The sequence below is a fragment of the Bombus pascuorum genome, chromosome 2 (genome assembly GCF_905332965.1).
Source record: "Bombus pascuorum chromosome 2, iyBomPasc1.1, whole genome shotgun sequence".
Classification (NCBI taxonomy): Eukaryota; Metazoa; Arthropoda; class Insecta; order Hymenoptera; family Apidae; genus Bombus; species Bombus pascuorum.
Window position 1 is genome coordinate 5408275 of NC_083489.1, and position 18247 is coordinate 5426521.

General features: G+C 33.7%; 1 protein-coding gene across 1 annotated transcript in view; it reads right to left on the reverse strand.

The window, feature by feature from the left end:
• Window positions 1-13902, reverse strand: part of LOC132904705 (uncharacterized) — a 29995-nt gene extending 16093 nt beyond the window's left edge. Inside the window, exons 1-2 of the mRNA XM_060955417.1 lie at window positions 13641-13902; window positions 13-180 (exon numbers count right to left, since the gene is read on the reverse strand). Coding sequence (XP_060811400.1) covers window positions 13-180 — 168 coding nt within the window. The 5' untranslated portion in view covers window positions 13641-13902. The remainder of the gene's footprint in view (window positions 1-12; window positions 181-13640) is intronic.
• Window positions 13903-18247: the final 4345 nt, after the last annotated feature.

Here is an 18247-nt window from a genome sequence, read left to right on the forward strand (position 1 = left end):
AATAATTCTTACCTTGCCACAAAAGTAATATTCCAGAGGTTCTTTGTCAACTAGCGCTAGTACTGCTTCGTTCTCGGCCAAAGGACTTCCAGGTTGACTGTTCCCTATCCTGGATCCTTTTTCCTGATAGTAAGTTTTGTGGAAGACCTTCACCGAGGGCACTGGCAACGCCGTGATCATCTTTGAAAGGACACCATAAATAAGATATTCATTATTCCTGTAATACCTGGATATTTAATTAAAAATCCGATAAACCGGATATCGATTATTCTTTTAAAAACAATACGCTGACAGGGTAAAAAAGAAAATACAAATGCAGATCGTACTAAGCAGAGGCAATCAATCAATAATGAACAATTTTGCAATTTAAATTTCTGTCGATGGGAAAGGTGGGCGTGGTGAAAACTCTGAACTAACTGTTTGATAATTTGAAAATAAACTTTATCGAACATCACTTTGTAGCGGCAGCTTTCTTTGCTATTTTAATCAAATCTGTCTGTCGATATTTAAGTATTTGTACGCTTGTTTTCGTATACATAGGATGTAATTTAGTTAGTAAATAACGAATGAGGAAATTTTGTAAAATACTATGATAACTGAGGATTTTTATGCAAATTTACATTTTTATGGAAATTTCTACACCTTTAAATTTTCCATAAGTGTATAAAAACCCACACTTAAAAAATGACACGATAAAATCTAGTTTTAGAAGTTGATGTGTAATAATAATATTGGCTTATGTGAATGTTAAAGTGTTAAACGTAATGGCATAATTTTATTTGAAAAATAATTTAGTATCATCTTTTCTGATTTTTAAGCTATGAATCAGATAGAGAAGATTCTTTTGAACTCACAAAGAGATTATAATGACTAATTCTAGCAATAATATTTAATCAATGAATCGCATATTTAATTTTAGTTTTATTTAAATATTTAATTTAATATATTTAATTTTAGTATATCATTAGTATATTTTTTAAGTTTTTATTATCGAGGACAAGGTACACATTCATTTTAATTATTTACCATTAATTCATGCGTTTTGTTAACATTTTGGTATTATGACTACGAATTGACGATAGTGTTCGCATACTATATAACTATAATTTGCCTAAGTTTGTCCAAAATAGTTTACTGTATAGTTTATACTAGTATTACTTCAAACTATGCAGAGCTAAGTATGCTATAGTAAGGTACAAAGAAAAATGCATGCATGATTTCTTTCTTCATGCCATGATTTAGTTAAGTATACTTAAATTTTAAACTTGTTGTATATTCTCATTAAAATTTAAATTTAAATCGTTGTACATAATTTCAGCTCTTTGCTTCGAATCATTTTCCAGATATATTTATTTTTGTATAAATTTGAATAATAAATGCAGGAGTGAGTAGATCGTTTACTTTGAAGTCATTGAAAGTCGAGAAGTAGGATATGAAGATATATCGTTTTACTAACAAGAAGAAGTTATAGATATAAAAGTATAGGAAATTTTAAAGAATTTTCGCGTTTAAGTATTCTTAGCATAAAGACCAGACTTTTTAAAGAGTTGCGTTTCAAAAGTAATGTTTCCTATATAGATAAGTATTATGCATACATTGAGTTAATTGCGTTTAATCTAATCGTTAACATCAAACTATTTTAAAATTTTCTATTAAATCGTTATTCTAAAAAGAAACATCTTTATATACAAAAGAAGGAAAAATATGTTGTAAACTTGTCATTTACATTTCACCGTAACGTATAAAACTTGTAACTGTTATCTTATAATAAAAAAGAAAAAAGAACTCTTATAATATAGGTCTTATAATGAAAGTTGTAAATTTTGAACTGATCTTATAACTATAAATCGCAAGATACGTATCAAGATAAATCAGTAAATGAAGTCTTCAACTTTAGCCTTTAAAAGTCACAAACATAAAACCCACACGCATAAAGTATTACTACATATTACTGTACTATGTTTATCTAGTAAAAACATATGACAGAATATAAATACGCGCAGAGACAATTCAGTTGCTTAAGGCATTTTCATAAAAATATTCTTTGTTGTTAAAAATATCTTAATTCGAGTACACGATACCAATGTTTTATACACAAACAAATATATGGTAGTTGTTAAAGTGCTGAAGTTTTTAACTGCAGTGTGGTTTTATTATATCGTTGAGATTATAAGCTTCTCTTTAAATTTGTATACTTTTATATAAATGTAACTATATGTAGCTTACACATGACAGTATATAAAAAGTTGACTAGACTAAGTTTCTGGCATAAAGCATTTAATACTTTTCTATAGAGAACAACCAGCCTCAGCGATGAATGTATTTAAAAAAATGCATATATGGCTGTAGTAGAATAGAATTAAGATAGCCTTTTCTTAAATAAACGAGGATATCTTGGCAATTTCAATCTTTTATACGTGTAATTTCTCATTCTAATTCTATACGAAAAATATCTACAGGAACATAACAAATCTCTTTTTGCCTTAGAACTAAAGCAAGATTGAGACAGAAAAACCTGTTAATCATCTCTTAACTGGAAATCCCATAATTATAAAATTATAAGTTAATAAAGATAGATCGATTTCGATTCTTTTAAGTATAAATATAGTATGAACCACTTCGGACAGAAATGAAACAAATTGGAAATCCAAGTAACGAGTTAATATATCTTCCATTCTGGGGTTAACAGAGCAAACATGCCAAATATACTTTCGCAACACCCGATACGTGAAAAAAGGATCAAGTGTACGTGGCGTGAAATTGCGTATCGACTTCGTAGCGGTGTCTCGTCCCTCGAGTTATCGTCCCGAGCCGGTGTCCTCGCAGAAACTTTCCCCGGCCTTATTCCACGTTGCTCGAACACACAATATCTAGCAGCACTACCAGCTGTCGTATATGATGTGGCTGAATCCGGGAAAACAAGGGAAACCTCCGAGAGTCCGCCATGGCTTGTCGATAAAACGGCAATAACGCGACCCTCCCCTTTTCGTTGTTCGATCTCAAAGATAGGTTGCAGCCTGTCCTTGGCTTTAATTCCCCGATCGCCGCGAACATCCCTTTTTCTAGCACGTTTACACGACAAAGGAGCCGACCGTGCTGTATTTCCACGGTACAGCGACGAGCCTATTGTTCGCTCAACATGTGGCAATCTCTTGTCCATCCATTCTATGTATCACGGAAACTCAAGATCTCCTCAGACTTTGTATTCTTCTTGCTCTTGTAACTCCTGTTTTCTGTCTTTGTGCCGCGATCAATGACAAGGCGGTGGTGTCTTGAAGCCCGTGTCTCCAGCGAAACTAATGATCGCGTCCTTGGCACACCTTTAGAAATCTTCCTGTGCAAGCCGAAGTTTAGTTTCTTTTTATCATGCATTTGCTGCTGATTGACGCAGGGAAATTGGATTTGTTCGAGTTTCACTGGATTTTGTAACACGGTGACTTGGTTTTATGGTGTTGGATGAAGTGCACTGCTTTTTTTTGGTAAGCTGATTGTATTACTTTTAGTTTCTATTTATTTTTCTTTTTGTTCAATTTAGAACATTTAAGTATCGTATTGTAACCAACGTTTGTCGGTATAATATAAAACTTTATTCCAAGAGGTAAAGGACATTGCTTGGTGATCATTTTGAAGATTGAAACGTTGCATGATTTCTATAGAATGTTTTTCGAAAGATTGATGCAAATATTTTGAGTTAGATATTGTGGGATATACTTTTTTCAAAAAAATTGATACGATGTAATTTTAGAAATTTGTTTTATTTGTCAAATTTGAAATAGGTTCATGTAGTTCATGCAACATTATTTTTGTAAAACACCCGTAACTTTGGCCCCGTAATATATTTATCAAAGTGCATACGTTTGATAAAAAATAGTAGTGACCTTTCACATCGATTAACGGCGGTAACATAGTCAAGTCCCTGGCAGGGATAGTAGTAGCCGTATTTACAATGCGCCATATGATAATTGCTACTTAAATCTTTTTACATTTAATCAAAATATTCAATATTTCGACATCCACGATATCTTTTTCGATTCTCTCATGTCGCAGAGGAAATCTACGTTGTTTGCCATAAATGAGAAATATTTCTTATCTTAATTACAAATATCAATTCCTTTGTTTTAAAGTCTTTAAAATATCCCTTCTTCGTTCTTAGACAATGTCTTCAACGCCATACGTTTGCCACGTCGTGTGCCAAAAACACCAGAGAGTTCCAAAAGCAATTCGTAATTAATCTATTCATTTCAAGACAATACGAATAGTTTCGATTGTTTTCCAAATTTTAAGGAAATTGCGTGGCATTTACGTGGAAAAGAATATTGCAATTTCATCTTGAATAAAGTTCAATGATTTTCGAAATCTCGATTTAAAAATGTCCCCTTACTTTCCGCAAGGAAATACAGGATGTTCCATTAAACAAAAATATCAAAGTAACCTTTGAAATTTTGATATTTTAGTCTCAGCATAAAACCACGTAATTCTTGTTCTGTACTCTTTCTCGTGATAGTCAATGAACAGTCTACTAATAATATCAAATCGTCAAGATCATAATGCAACATAACGACACATGAACACGATAACTGAGAGTTCGGAAAACAAGTGATACGAATGGAAAAATCTCTGATTTAACTAGACTTTAATAAAAAATATACGTTTGTTTACAGATGTACGAAAAATCTCATTCCTCTGTATACAAGATTCACGAAGAAGAGTCGAAAAATTTATAGGAAAATTCTCGAGATAAACATGAATCTTATGTATCGTTGCTTATACTTATCTTACTCTTGTAAAAATGCACTTGTACCACTTTTCTCAGCGAGCCTCTTGATTATCTTTTTCTTCGTGTTCAATTCGCTTCTCCTGATCATCCAGGGAAACGCGATTCCTTAATTCAATAGCGTCTCGTGTATATGTAATGAACAGCAACAACAACAACGTTGTAGTATTAATATACGATGGTTCGCGATGGTTGTAGCAGTAGCAATGATATTGATGGTGGTGCCGGTGGTGGTGGTGGAAATGCTGGTGCCGGTGGCCTAGATACGTTCTTGGGGCCGACGGCCGTTGCACCTCGGTTATCGAACAGCAGAGCTTGCACCGGGTGCAGCTGCACGGCTAGAAAACTATTGCAGTCCCGTTTTTGGCGTCCTCCTTGATTTCCTTTTGGAATCGACCGGTTGCGTTGAAATTAGCACGCTCAAGAGAGCGTTTCGACTTGTAAACATCGACTTGCCATCTTCACCGATGATTTAACCGATCCATTTTTGTGTCTGAATCGATGTCAGTATGCTTGAAACCTCTATTTTTAAGGTCATCTTTAAAGAGATTTGTTCGACTGCAATTCTTCATGTTTGAAAGATATATAAGAAAACTCACACACACTCATATATATATATTTTTGAGTTCTAGAGAATCGGGTTTTTGTACGATAAGAGGATTTTGGTACGTTTGAGTGAAAAATTAAAATAGAATAGCCTGAAAGTGGAAATATATAACTCGGTACGTACTCGGTTAGTTGATCTGGAGACAATTTCGTAGTTACAACGATTTAACGATATCCTTTTTAATTCCTCTTTTTATTTCTATGGAATCATTTCGTGTAATAAACGAGTTTTCGCACTTTTTGATCTATAATTAAAATTGAATAGCTCGAGGGATTAGTAAAAGTTGCAGTGATTTCGCAATATATTTTTTTGCTCTTCCAATATTTCTGAAATCTTTTTCTATGGTAAATAGTTTGTAATATTCCATATTTGAGGACTAAGGGCAAATAACGGTCTAGAAGAAAAGGGCAACATACACGATTCTTCCTAGAAAATTGTTTCGCACATTATATGATTCGTGGCACTTTTTATTAGAACTTTAATTATATTTTATTTTATTATTTAATATTATTAAATTGTTAGGAAATCTTTTGGTGGTTCAGAATTTGTTTGCTTAGAAATAAAGAGCAAATGATCTAACGAGAAGTACACATATTTTGATCTTATAGAAGCATAACTTCATTTTATGATAATTTACAACTATTAGAGCGAACGCACAATATTTGTTCGATACTGTACAATTTTGACATTGCAAAATAACACGATAGTATCTGTTATAATATAGAAACATATGCCAGAAATGAAACCATCGTAGACGATGTTTCTACGATCTAAACTACAAAAGACGTAACGCAATACATACCTATCGTACCATCTTTCGAAATTGTCTAAATCATACGTCGTACAATGTCCATGATTTTGATAACGAACGATAGCTATGTTTAACAAGAACACTATAAACTCCACTGCAATTACTAAGTATCCCATTTTCACAAATATTTACGCTTTCGTCTGAACAACAAATTTAGAAAATTGTGTATTCCTAGGCAATGATAACAAATTTTCGAAAATGGAGTTAGTTTATGTTCGCGATAGGCCGGCTGGCGGGAACGACCCGCAGTATTTCATCGTTAATCTTACAAAAGAATAATTCTGCGCGTGCTAATGATAAACACAATTTCGCGTGTCCACGGTTACGTTCACGAAGGACGGAAGATGAACGACACGAGATCCAATCTGCACGTGTTGTGTTACCATGCGTTGCACAGCCCGGCTATTCAACGTGCACGAATTTCATCCAGGGCTTGGACAGATAGAAACAAATCACAGAACCGAGTAGTTCAACAATTCCCGTTCTGTTTACTCATACGTTTCGATGAAAAGCTGTTGCCGCCATGCTCGTGGATTTCCAATTATTGAATTTGTTCTCATTGTTCTGGCTTCGTTTGAATTAGAACGTAAAGAAAGCTTCAGCTGTTGTTACTGAATAACCTACATAATCAACGTTTTACTTTCTCTTTCTTTGGCTTTCTTCGTGTTAGTTAATAAGTTATGAAATAAGGATTTTAATTGAAACTTTTAAAAGGAAGCTTTTAATTTAATATTAATTTAATAAAAACGACATTTTTGATAGGGAAGGCGTATGTATAAGTTTTTGTGATTTGTTAAATTTTATAGATTGAAATTATTTACGCGTGTTACAGTTTTATTGTTAAAGCTGTTTCGATAGAAACCTGCTTCTTCGAATGATTTTCTAATGACAATGAAAATTGAGAATAATTTATTTTGCATTAAGTACAGTGCAAAAGAAAAGATTATTTTCCAAGAATAAGATTGTTTAATATTGCAAATGAAACAGAGTTATCTAATCTAGCGCATCTAATAACAATTTCTAACAACAATGTTGTACTTCGTTCATGAAATTCACTGGTTTCTTCATGAAACATGTATATCCAGCTGAAAGTTTAATAATTACATTTATTATATTAGAAATCATATTCACGATAAATAAAAACTTAGCACGAAATTATCTAACTACTCCATCGAAACTTTCTATTGCCATGCTGAAAACTTCTGCATAAAGAAACACAATACTCGTGATTGCAAGTCGTGCTTCAACATACGAGTGTTAAAAAGAGGTCTGAGATTTTAAAGGTTTAAAGGGGTACTTAACAGACTAAATAAAAGAATGTTTAATCGATGCAAGTTTTAAAATCGGTATGTACTTTTCGTGCAAAACATAATTTGGTATATTTCATATTAAGGATACTTCATCATTTAACGCCATGTAACTTAAAAGATGTACTTTCGTATGTCCATGTTTTTACTTAATTTAATTTTATTTTTTTATTATTGTATTTTTCTCTCAATATACTATTATAACGATACCAAATATTATCTATTTATGAAAATAATTATTTCCTAAATTTTAGATTGAAATATAATTTTTTTTCCTCGCAAGTAAACAGAATTTTAGTTATTACAGACTAATAAGTTTACTCTACTCATCCACGATACATAATCGAATTAGAAAAATTAATTACAAATACGAGTTTCATATTCAAACGAAAAGAAATCAGATCAAAGAAAGGATGAAGTCTTTCACCTCAACACAACTATTTGTTATGATACGTTTCTCTAGATTTCTCTAATTAACGTATTTGCACATCTTTCTATTCTGCATTTGATATGTTACCAAGAAGGGTAATTAAATTACTAAGTCACATCTTACCAAAAAATGTTTTTCTCTCAATTTTATATTTTATATTTTATATTTCTCTCAATGACCACTGTAAACCTTTACAATTTTAAAGCCATATGAAACCCAACACTCTGTATAAAAATTCCAAAGAGATAAATAAATAAAATAAGAAAATAACGATATTACTCAAAATGAAGAAAAAAGAAAAGAAAAACGTATCATGACACGATACATTTCCAATACAGAACGACCAAGCATACCTTCTCAACACCGCAGCACCGATATTTCTTGTTCGACGATATATAACAATTAAAAAGGAGGCTACGGAAGAAACTGTAAGAGAGCTGGCGATTCGATAGAACCTAGATTCGCGGTGCGGAGAACTTTCGTCGGCGCAGAACTTTCAAGGCTGCCCCGTTCAAGAGGATCTCGTCAATGGTCGCGGCTTTTCACAAGCGCGGCTGTAAACGAAATCGCAAGGCCGGCCGGATTGTCAACCAGGCTCACACTTCGTCCCCGTTTCTAAACGCACGCGGTTCGATTCTCCTCGAAGCGAATGGGTCGAAACGGCGCGGCGCGCCTGTCCGGCGTCTTGCATTTACAGCCAAGGAATCGTACAAGTTTCGCAACGGGTTGGTTACGTGCACGAAGAACGAAGGGGTAACCTTTATTGCTCGGAAAGGCGTAAAGTGGGACAGTGGCCTGATTCCTGGTGTCATGGCTGCAGCTGCATGTGCACCGACCAGAGTGGAACGGCTATAGACACACCGAATGTGCAACCAGTACTCCACTGTTCGAGTCTGTCTTGGATCTTTGCCAAAAGCTCGCGGGCATGTTCCGTCTCTCTTCTTTTCGTCGTTTGTGTAAAAGGAACCATAGGAAAAAAAAAGAAAGGAAGAAAAAAGAGAAAAGGAATGAAACGTGGAAACACGTAGGATTAATATGCGCGCGTTATGCGAGCGCACAGTGGACTCGTCTGGTTCCTCCACGTTCCTCGCTCTGATTCGTTCCACTTTTTTCGGTTCGTTTGGTAGCAACGAGCTGACCAAGCTACGATCATTTCGGCCAAAATTTTGCTTCTTAATGGATATTAATACCGTAAATACATATTTTTTTATCTCTTCAAACAAATGTACACATAGTTGTTTGCTTGGCTAAAAGTTTCGTTCTAAATGGATATTAACGCTTTACATGGATACCTTTTTATCTATTTTAATATTTCTTTGTTAAATGAAACAATCGAAGATCGCAGGAGAGAAATGTGATAAGCACAATCTCGATTTGTTGATTGTAATGTTATTTATTAGGAGTATTTTAGTAGAAGGAGATTGATACGAGATAATGGAAATGAAAATAATCTGTTGCGATGCAAAGATGTTAGTCTTTTAATAATAACCGAGGCAAGGAAGTTCTATGGAAATTTCAAAAGAGTAATTATTAAGACAAGACATATTTGAATATCTTCGATATTTTAGTATTGTAACAAGTGAAAGACGGAGAAGGGAATGTTTTATTGGTAAATGAATAAACAAACTTACGTATCGATGATTTTACGTTGGTCTAAAATTTGGGCTCTAGATAGATAGTAAATAACGTTTCTAGACAATGTGCGAGGAAAGAGAGGAAAGAGAGGAAAGATATGAAATTTGATGAAATTTTCAAATTGACAATTTGAAATTTCCAAATTGTCTCTAAATAGATATAAAATAGTATTTCATGACGTATGAAGAAAAATGTAAATGTGGAAATCTATTATAACACCATTCCATTGGTAGCTCGACGAAGACTTTATATCCAGGAAGATAAATATTCGTCGATTTAAAATTTTAACTCTAATTGATCATTGAGCATTCAGAAATATAGGCGAGAATATAACCGAAATACAATATTACAAATTTTACATCTTAATTCTTCTATGTTCTTTGGGACATTTTCAATTGAATCGTTTTTTTCTACTCTCAGAAAATTCTTTATGTTCAAGGACTCCGTTTCAATTTTATGCTACAAATTTTCTTAACTCGTTGAAAGCTCTTTTTTCATTGAAACAAAAGCGAAGTTGAGGCGCAAAGAATTCAAAAATACAATTATTAATCATTAAAGTTATTCCTTACAAAAATTTCACAATATTCCTTGTATTTTATATCAGAAAATGCAGGAAATGTTAAGGAAAAACAGACAACTATTTTCTAGATTATCCGTTTCGAACTTCTTGCTTTATTTCACTGTCAAAAGAGTAAATGGTGTTTCACGATGTGCGAAGAGAAAGGTGCAGGGAAATGGAAGTCTGTTAAAATTCTGAACAGTTCGTGGAATTGATTTTATTGGTAAACGGATGAACGATTCACGTTGAGAGAGAAGAATGACATTTCGTCCGTATAAAATTTCACTTTTAGATAAATATTAAATGATATTTCACGAACGGTGCGAGATGGAGGATGGAGGAATGAGTATTTGTGAGAATTCTGCAGGGTTCGTGGGATTCTATTAATATCGTTTGTTGGTAAACGGATGAACGATTCATATTGGCAGTGGAACGTTTCATATTTGATATACTTTCACAGGATCTCCAGTTCCTGGCTGTAGGACGTAAACAATTGGGGGACGATCGATAATCTATTTCATGCATGATAAAATTATCGATTCGCAAAATTGGATTAACGGGACACGCCAGAGAGTTTCGAGCAAAAATTAGTAAACAGATTGTTGACCGCGATAAACGATCCTTGTGCGTCCATGCCACGCGATTGAATTCGGTCTCATAGAAAATATACGATTAGTCTTCGTCACGTCTTATTAAATAGTTATAAAATTCCTATAATAATTTACTACCATAGAGCAATTACCTACTTGTTGTACCTGCACATTTTTTATTCATACTAATCGTTTAAAAATCAATCCTTGTCACAGTATTATGCGAACAACACGTCAATCTATCGAGCACATAGAATCGTTTCGCTTTCATTCGCTGAGATTGGTACAGTACGACCGTTCATAGTAACGATCTTTTACTCGAAGAATTAATAATAAAAAACTACCCTTGCTCGTGTTCGTCTTTTTCCAAGAAAGTGAAAGAATAGCAGCTTCAATCTCTGTTCAATATATTTCAATCTTTTTAATAAACTATTTATCGTATTACACGATTCCGATAAATACATTTGTATTTATATCGCGGAGGAATTGTATTTCGATAAAAGTTTTTATAGAACTGGTCGATTTTCATTCGACGATAAATCCAGGCATAAATCATCCGAAGATCGCACGAAAAAAATATGACAAGTACAATACGATGAGAATTCATCGGAGATTACATCAGAGAAAATTAACCGACGACCGACCAATTTTTTTCTCCAGAACGTTTAATTGATCGGACCATAGGTGTAGTCCTAACGATAAAAGAAAATAGCTTGGGAAGTATTTATGCAAATACGCGCCTTCGCATGGTGCATGCAAGTCAGTTTTATCGAAGGTGGCACGACATCAAGGTGGTTCACCCTTTCGCGGAAGGTACCAATCTACAGGGGTGTTCCGTGCATTGCGTGAAAATAAGCGTTCCACGTCGGTCACCGCCAACAGACTCGCCAGTAGTCGCCCTAAACTGATTTCAACGAAATCTACCCCGACATTTGATCCTTTTCTCCACCTACCACGATTAATCACATGGATAGTCCCTTAATAATTTCTGTTAACATAAATTGCTCGTCATAAGCCATCAACGACTCGAAATTCTAAATCCACTAACGTTATTTCCTTTGTATATTTCACGATCACTCGTATACATGTTTTTCGAACCAGTTTTAATAGAATTTTCCTAATTTTCATTTCTTTTTCGTCGATCACGATACTTTCACATTTTGTCATTAACCACTTACGTATTTTTTAAACCAGATTTAATAGAACTCTTAGTTTTCATTTCTTTCACATTCGTCGTAAGATCAAACATCTTACCACATCTTTACAAGTTTTAAACTAACTCGCTAATCATATTTCTTTCGTATCTCGTAATTAATCGCTTACGTATTTCTTCAACTTTATGAATAGAACTTTTAATAAACAACAGCTTAGTAGACTACGAATCGGTTTTAATAAAATTCTTCTAGGTTTCCCTCCTTTCCCATCGATCATAGAACCAACTAATCATCTTACCATACTTTTATGAATTCTGAATTAATTCACTGATACCATTCCCTTTGTATTTCACGATTAATCGCTCTCGTGCTTTCTTAACTAATTTCGATAGAATTTTCCCAAGTTTCATTTCTTCTTGTATCGTTCGTACAGCGTTCGAAGCGTCGAAGCATAAATATTCCATCGTACAAATTCTCTCCTCCTCTTCCTATCGTTCCTTGAAACTATTTTCTCTTTAATTATTGGTCCTTGGTGCGACAGGGAAACGCGATTACCTTAAAGCTCGAAGCTGCTTCGGTTTCCCCGTGCCTCGTGCATAACTTCCCTTCGTCTAGCGAGGGACCAGCAGGAAACGGAGTCGAATATCCGACTTGAATCTCACCGAGACCTAATTATCGACCGTGTGAAAGGCCGGGATCCTCGTGAGCGTCGAACAACATTGATTTACGGATACGTCCCCGGCGAGAGGGATTCCTCGTACGTTGACTCACGGCTGCCAATCGCACGAAATGCAGTTGCAACTTTGGCTCTGGCTCGGTTCCAGCGTCGTATAACTGTAAGTTGCCTCGATAGATTCGGTAATCGAGGTCAGTGTACCCCTTGCTTTGATATACGTATTTGTAGAGTGATTTTAATGCGCGCCTCTTTCGTCGAACTTTGGCCCCGGACACCGAGAACCGGGAAAAATCTAATAACGAGACTTCTTTGGCGATGGAACGTGATTTCTAGGATTTTTACTTTGATGTACGAAATAAGGACAAATAGGATTGCGCGATAGATCGTTCCTAAGGCATATTTGTAATCAGCTACATTTTTATTAAATTTGTTAAATTAAGCTTCGATGAATAGCTAGCTATATAGTTGGTAATAATGGCAACAAAAGGCTTTGATGGAAACATCGTTGAAGATGTACTCGTGCGTGCGTGAAAGCGATGAAAACAATCGTGGAAATGATTCATTAAAATCTCGAGAATCGATAAATGGGTCACCGCAGGTCGTCGGGCAATATCTCATGTATCCACGACGAGTACTCGATCGTCAACTGGGTCATTCGACTGTAGCGAAAATGGGCGGCAAAAGTGACAGACTATCTGGGATCCACATTCGAATCGCCTATTATCTTTCCGCATGAGAGAACACGTTCCACAAAGACGAACAAAGCACGGAAACGCTTCGTACCTATTTACACCTACGCCAATGATCACAACAAGACAATTAGCGAACGAGCCAGATTATCAACCAACGCGAACTACCATCAACAACTACATCCGTAGTAACAACGATCTATCTTTTGATCTGCAAGAAAATGTCGTGGAAATCACCAGACGAGAACGCCAGTCGCCTCTGTATTTACTCTGTCTATCACCAACGCGTCACCTTCGTTCCCGATTCCACTTTCTATCGGATCTTCGGAAATTTAATTATTTTTCCGCGAGTCCTACCCCGGAACAAATAATAAAGGAAAACAAATATTTATCTGCTGTAAGACTTACTCTGATGATTTTGCGTTCGACGAGCTTCTGTGAAGAAACAGCGCGTCGTTTCGCGAGGAAAACGCCGGTCACAGGTGAGAAGACTCTTTCTCACGACGCACGGTACATTGGAGCTCGACAGACGGAGAAATCGAACGTAGCGGAGCTGCACCGCGAGGAGCACCGTGAAGAGTACTGTGTATGTGTGTATATATCCCGGTTGGCGAGAGAACGCTTCGACGGGGTGGTGGTCCCGCGAATACTGAGGCTCCGGAGCTTCGTATCCTGATCAATAAGACACCCCTCCGGGCCACCCACTCGCACTAAAGGTACGATCACACCTGCGCTGGCTCACGTGGGCTCCCGTGCATTCACACTTACCCTAAACGCACCTTTAACCTTTCACGTTGATTACCGACCGATACGCTGCCAACATGTACTTATATCCTGGTGCATGGTGCGTGCGCGTGCACCAAAGTTTCAAAACGAAATTTCGAACGACAGGTTGCTATTCTTTTCGTTTGCCTTATGACTTGTCTGTTCGCATCCGTTTGATCTTTGCTCGGTTCTGCTATTCTCTTCGGTTTTGTTCGCTCCTCTCTGTTTGCCCGCTGTTTATTACACGTCACCCGAAGGAATCTCGTTGATGCTCGTTATTATCTGCTGATGCGTTTCGTAGATCCGCGGTGCAACAAGTAAGTACGCACTGCGATTTGAGTGTTTTAGTTTGGTTGCTGGGAGTTTAAGTTGGGCTTTTCAGATAGTAGGAAATGTTTGAGGTATTATTTTTGCAGGATATAGCGTCGGTGTAGATTACTTAGTTAACGCTGGAACTAACTACTGATTTCTAGTCTGTACTTAAATATATTATATGCAGAAGACTATGAGTATAGTGGCGCGATAAAAATGAATAAATGTACGTAGTCACGTTTATGTGTTAATAAAAATCAATGTTAGTCTTGTGCTATGAACAATTCAACATGCAGAATTCGAAATCAATAATTTTAATTGCTTTGGAAGTTTCAGAAGTAAATCTTTAGTACTTTAATTAGCTTTCAAATAGAAGCATCTACTATAAATTTCACATTTTAAATCCTATCATGCGTTAAATCATGCGTTAAATTATTTCTAAATTCTTTGCCATTTAAAAGTTAATGCTAGACAACTAATTGAGAGTCGCTAAACGTGATGTTTATTTAATATTGTTATAATCCATAATTCAGGCGAAGTAATAAGATTGTATAGATATACTATCCTTTTTCTTATATGTTTGAATATTTCTGTATAGAATAATATACTGTTACGAAGCAACATTGTTTATAACTATAAAACCGAGGAAAAATTTTCAATTTTTATATATTGCATTATATATATATTTTTATACGTTAACGTGATAAGGAACGAATTATAATATATTTGATATTGTATTGAAAAACGATTGATCTTTTTCGTCCCCCAAAAGAACAGATTACATTCACCGAAAAAGTAAAACACTAGAAGAAGCTTATTCTTATTTCACAACTGTAAAACCAACGTATGACAGTTATAATATAAAAATTAAGAGAAGATTACAAAAAAAGAAGATTTTAACTTTCCTAAGTGGAATGTTGCTTTTGTTTTTAGAATACCTTGGAAATTCTAATCGACTATGAAGTTTAATTAACAACTAGAAATTAATCAGATATGCTAAAGCTTATTAATTTATAGTTTAGAACGATTATAAATATTGGAAACAAAATAAAATGTAAGAATTAACAAATATTACTGTCTCGTTCTTTACTCTGACCGTAGGATAAAGAATTTTACATAAACTGTAATGAAATATTTTTATAGTTGTTTTGAAATATGTAGAACATACACGTGTCTATCGCGTTTGAAAAATTGTCACACGTACCATTTTTTCATTACTTGAAACGAACATCGACTTTAATAAATAATGCTAGCAAAATAAAACACGAAGTAAAGTAAAATGGTGTAAATTATAAAGTTTAAAGTTTAAAGCATAAAGCACAGGATATGGAGACAATTGTAGCATTATAATACAAAGCGCTATAATTTCTATACAAAATATTGTGAAACAATTCATATATAATATAAAACAGTTAACGAGGAAGTAGAAACAAATGGAAATACCTACTTTAACTAGCTTTAATATTTTTAACCTGTTGTATTACAATTTATGCACTGCGCGGCTTTCCTCGTTAACATACCTTTAACCTTTCTTCTCTACCGATGACATTTTTGCAACGGGAGGCGAACCACTTAATGATGTTTTCAAGTATCTAGAAATGCGTCCTCGTCTTTAATACTCTATGTTCTTACTCTATATTCTTACACAATAATTATCGATACTTGTTAGCGTTATCAATAATTTTTACATTGCAATTCCTTCTATTTTTTATTAAAATATTTAAATGATTTAATGTAATCGTTCAGTGATTGTTTGGTAATTTTAAAATAATCTATTCAGTTTTAAGTTATAGCTGTATTATTCACGATCAAATTACTAAGTTCGCTAAATAAATTTCATACAACAAAATAGTTGTTAAGTAATTAGCAAAATATGTTGAAAATCATATGAAAGCTTAAATAAAGGAAATACAACAATGACGGATAGAGAAAAATTCAGAAGAAATTGAAATAATACGAAAGTATTGTGTAATATGCAACAACATATTTCAAATTCCATTAATTGGAATCAGACCAAAAACTGACACTGAGAAATAGTAAATTATATCTTCGTAAATGTTACATAACTTTATTCGTATAAATCTTGATTAAAGAATGTGAATATTTCAAAAATTTGGACGAAAAATATTTACGTTTCTATAGAAATATAGACTTATTATTTTAATTTTATTAAATATTAAAATTTATTTAAACATATTTCCCATCTTATATCCTGCAGTTTTTCACGCGTTCATCTACCTACTTTATACTCAGTTCGTTAATTTAATAAACCACATAATAAAGTTGATTAATATTAATCAAAGATTAAGAACTTTATCCCAAAAGAACTCTATATTTTTTCAAAAATTTGTTACGACCAATTTTCATATATGTATATTATATATATGTATAATATATGTATATCAATTTTATTATATGTAATATATATATAAAACGCAATTTTATACTTCGTAGTTAGTTCTCGATGCACGTGCATATCAAGCAATGATTAACAACGAAGAAAAAAACTATCTTTGCTTCCATTCAATTAGGACGTAAAATTTTTGTTTAGAATGTGTAAATGGAAACATCCAACGGACACTTTCCATACGCGTCTAACACGAGACGCAGATTTTACAGTCCGTAGTATTCAGCGTGATTATTTTTAGAGCGTTCAGCGTTGAGGTGTTGCGCTATCGATAAAATATCGATGAGACCTTCTCTACAAGGTTGGCAGTCTCTTCATTGGAGCTTAACGCGATGCGTTAAACGGCAATAATTAATTTCGTAATTAACCTTGTAAAATAACCAATAATAACGTTTCATCCAACGAACATTATTAGTCCGATAATACAGATATTTGATTTGTCAATCGTACGACAGATAGTTTCCACAAATTAGTGTTCACTCGTTTCATCATTCACTTTATTTTTCAACTGTTAATTTGATCTTTTCTTATAATTGTTAATATTAAAAAATTTTTATACGATAATATTTGTATCGCAAGGAAATAATCAAATGATTAGATTGAACTTGGTAAAGATTTTATTATCGTACGTTGAATGCAAGTGCATCAGGTACAGTGATAAAGCATATGATAAGTCAGGCGTTCTTACTTTAAATAGACATTAAAGCCAATAACCATTAAATCGGAAGAAATATAACGGTACTATATTTTTATTTAATTGTATCAATGTACGAAATAATAGTGTTGTGTAGTATAACTATAACAGTGTCGCGAAAATATTATATTAAGGGATGAAAACGAGAGCACTATTAAAATGAGAGAAGTCAGAAATTTTTATATATAAAACATTCAATGTTAAATTAAGAGTATAAGTAAAATTAAGTAGAATTAAAATTAAAGCTAACTCTGCTGGTAATAAGAGTGAAACATTTCTAATTGTAAGTGAATTAATAAATTAATAATTACGAAACTAAGTGAACGTTTTCTAATACTGGAAATTATAGTATTATAAAAGAATTATACTTGACTAAATTACACGAAATTATATTACAATATAAATAAAATTATTATATTACAATATAAATGTGACAACAGACATTCTCTACTAAAACGAGAACTACAAATTAACAACTTTCCTTTAACAAATTAATATTAAATTCTATTCTTAATTCAAATATGCTTGCGATATTTCCAAAAATATTTATCGTAAGGTAACATTATTTTGCGATTTCTAATAGTATTGATTCGAACAATGACTGAATAGTAAATAACAATTATCCTGAAAGATGATTTAGAAGGCAATAAAATCCACAAATTATTAATGTTCATCAAAGAAACCAAATTACTCGTCGAATTAGTACGATATTAATGTTCTGCAGCTGGTATATTTTCCCACAATGTCCCAATTAAAACTAAAAACCTTATAATCGATAAAAAGGATACTCTACTATAAAAATTTAATTGTTACAATTCAATTTAAACCACTAGATAA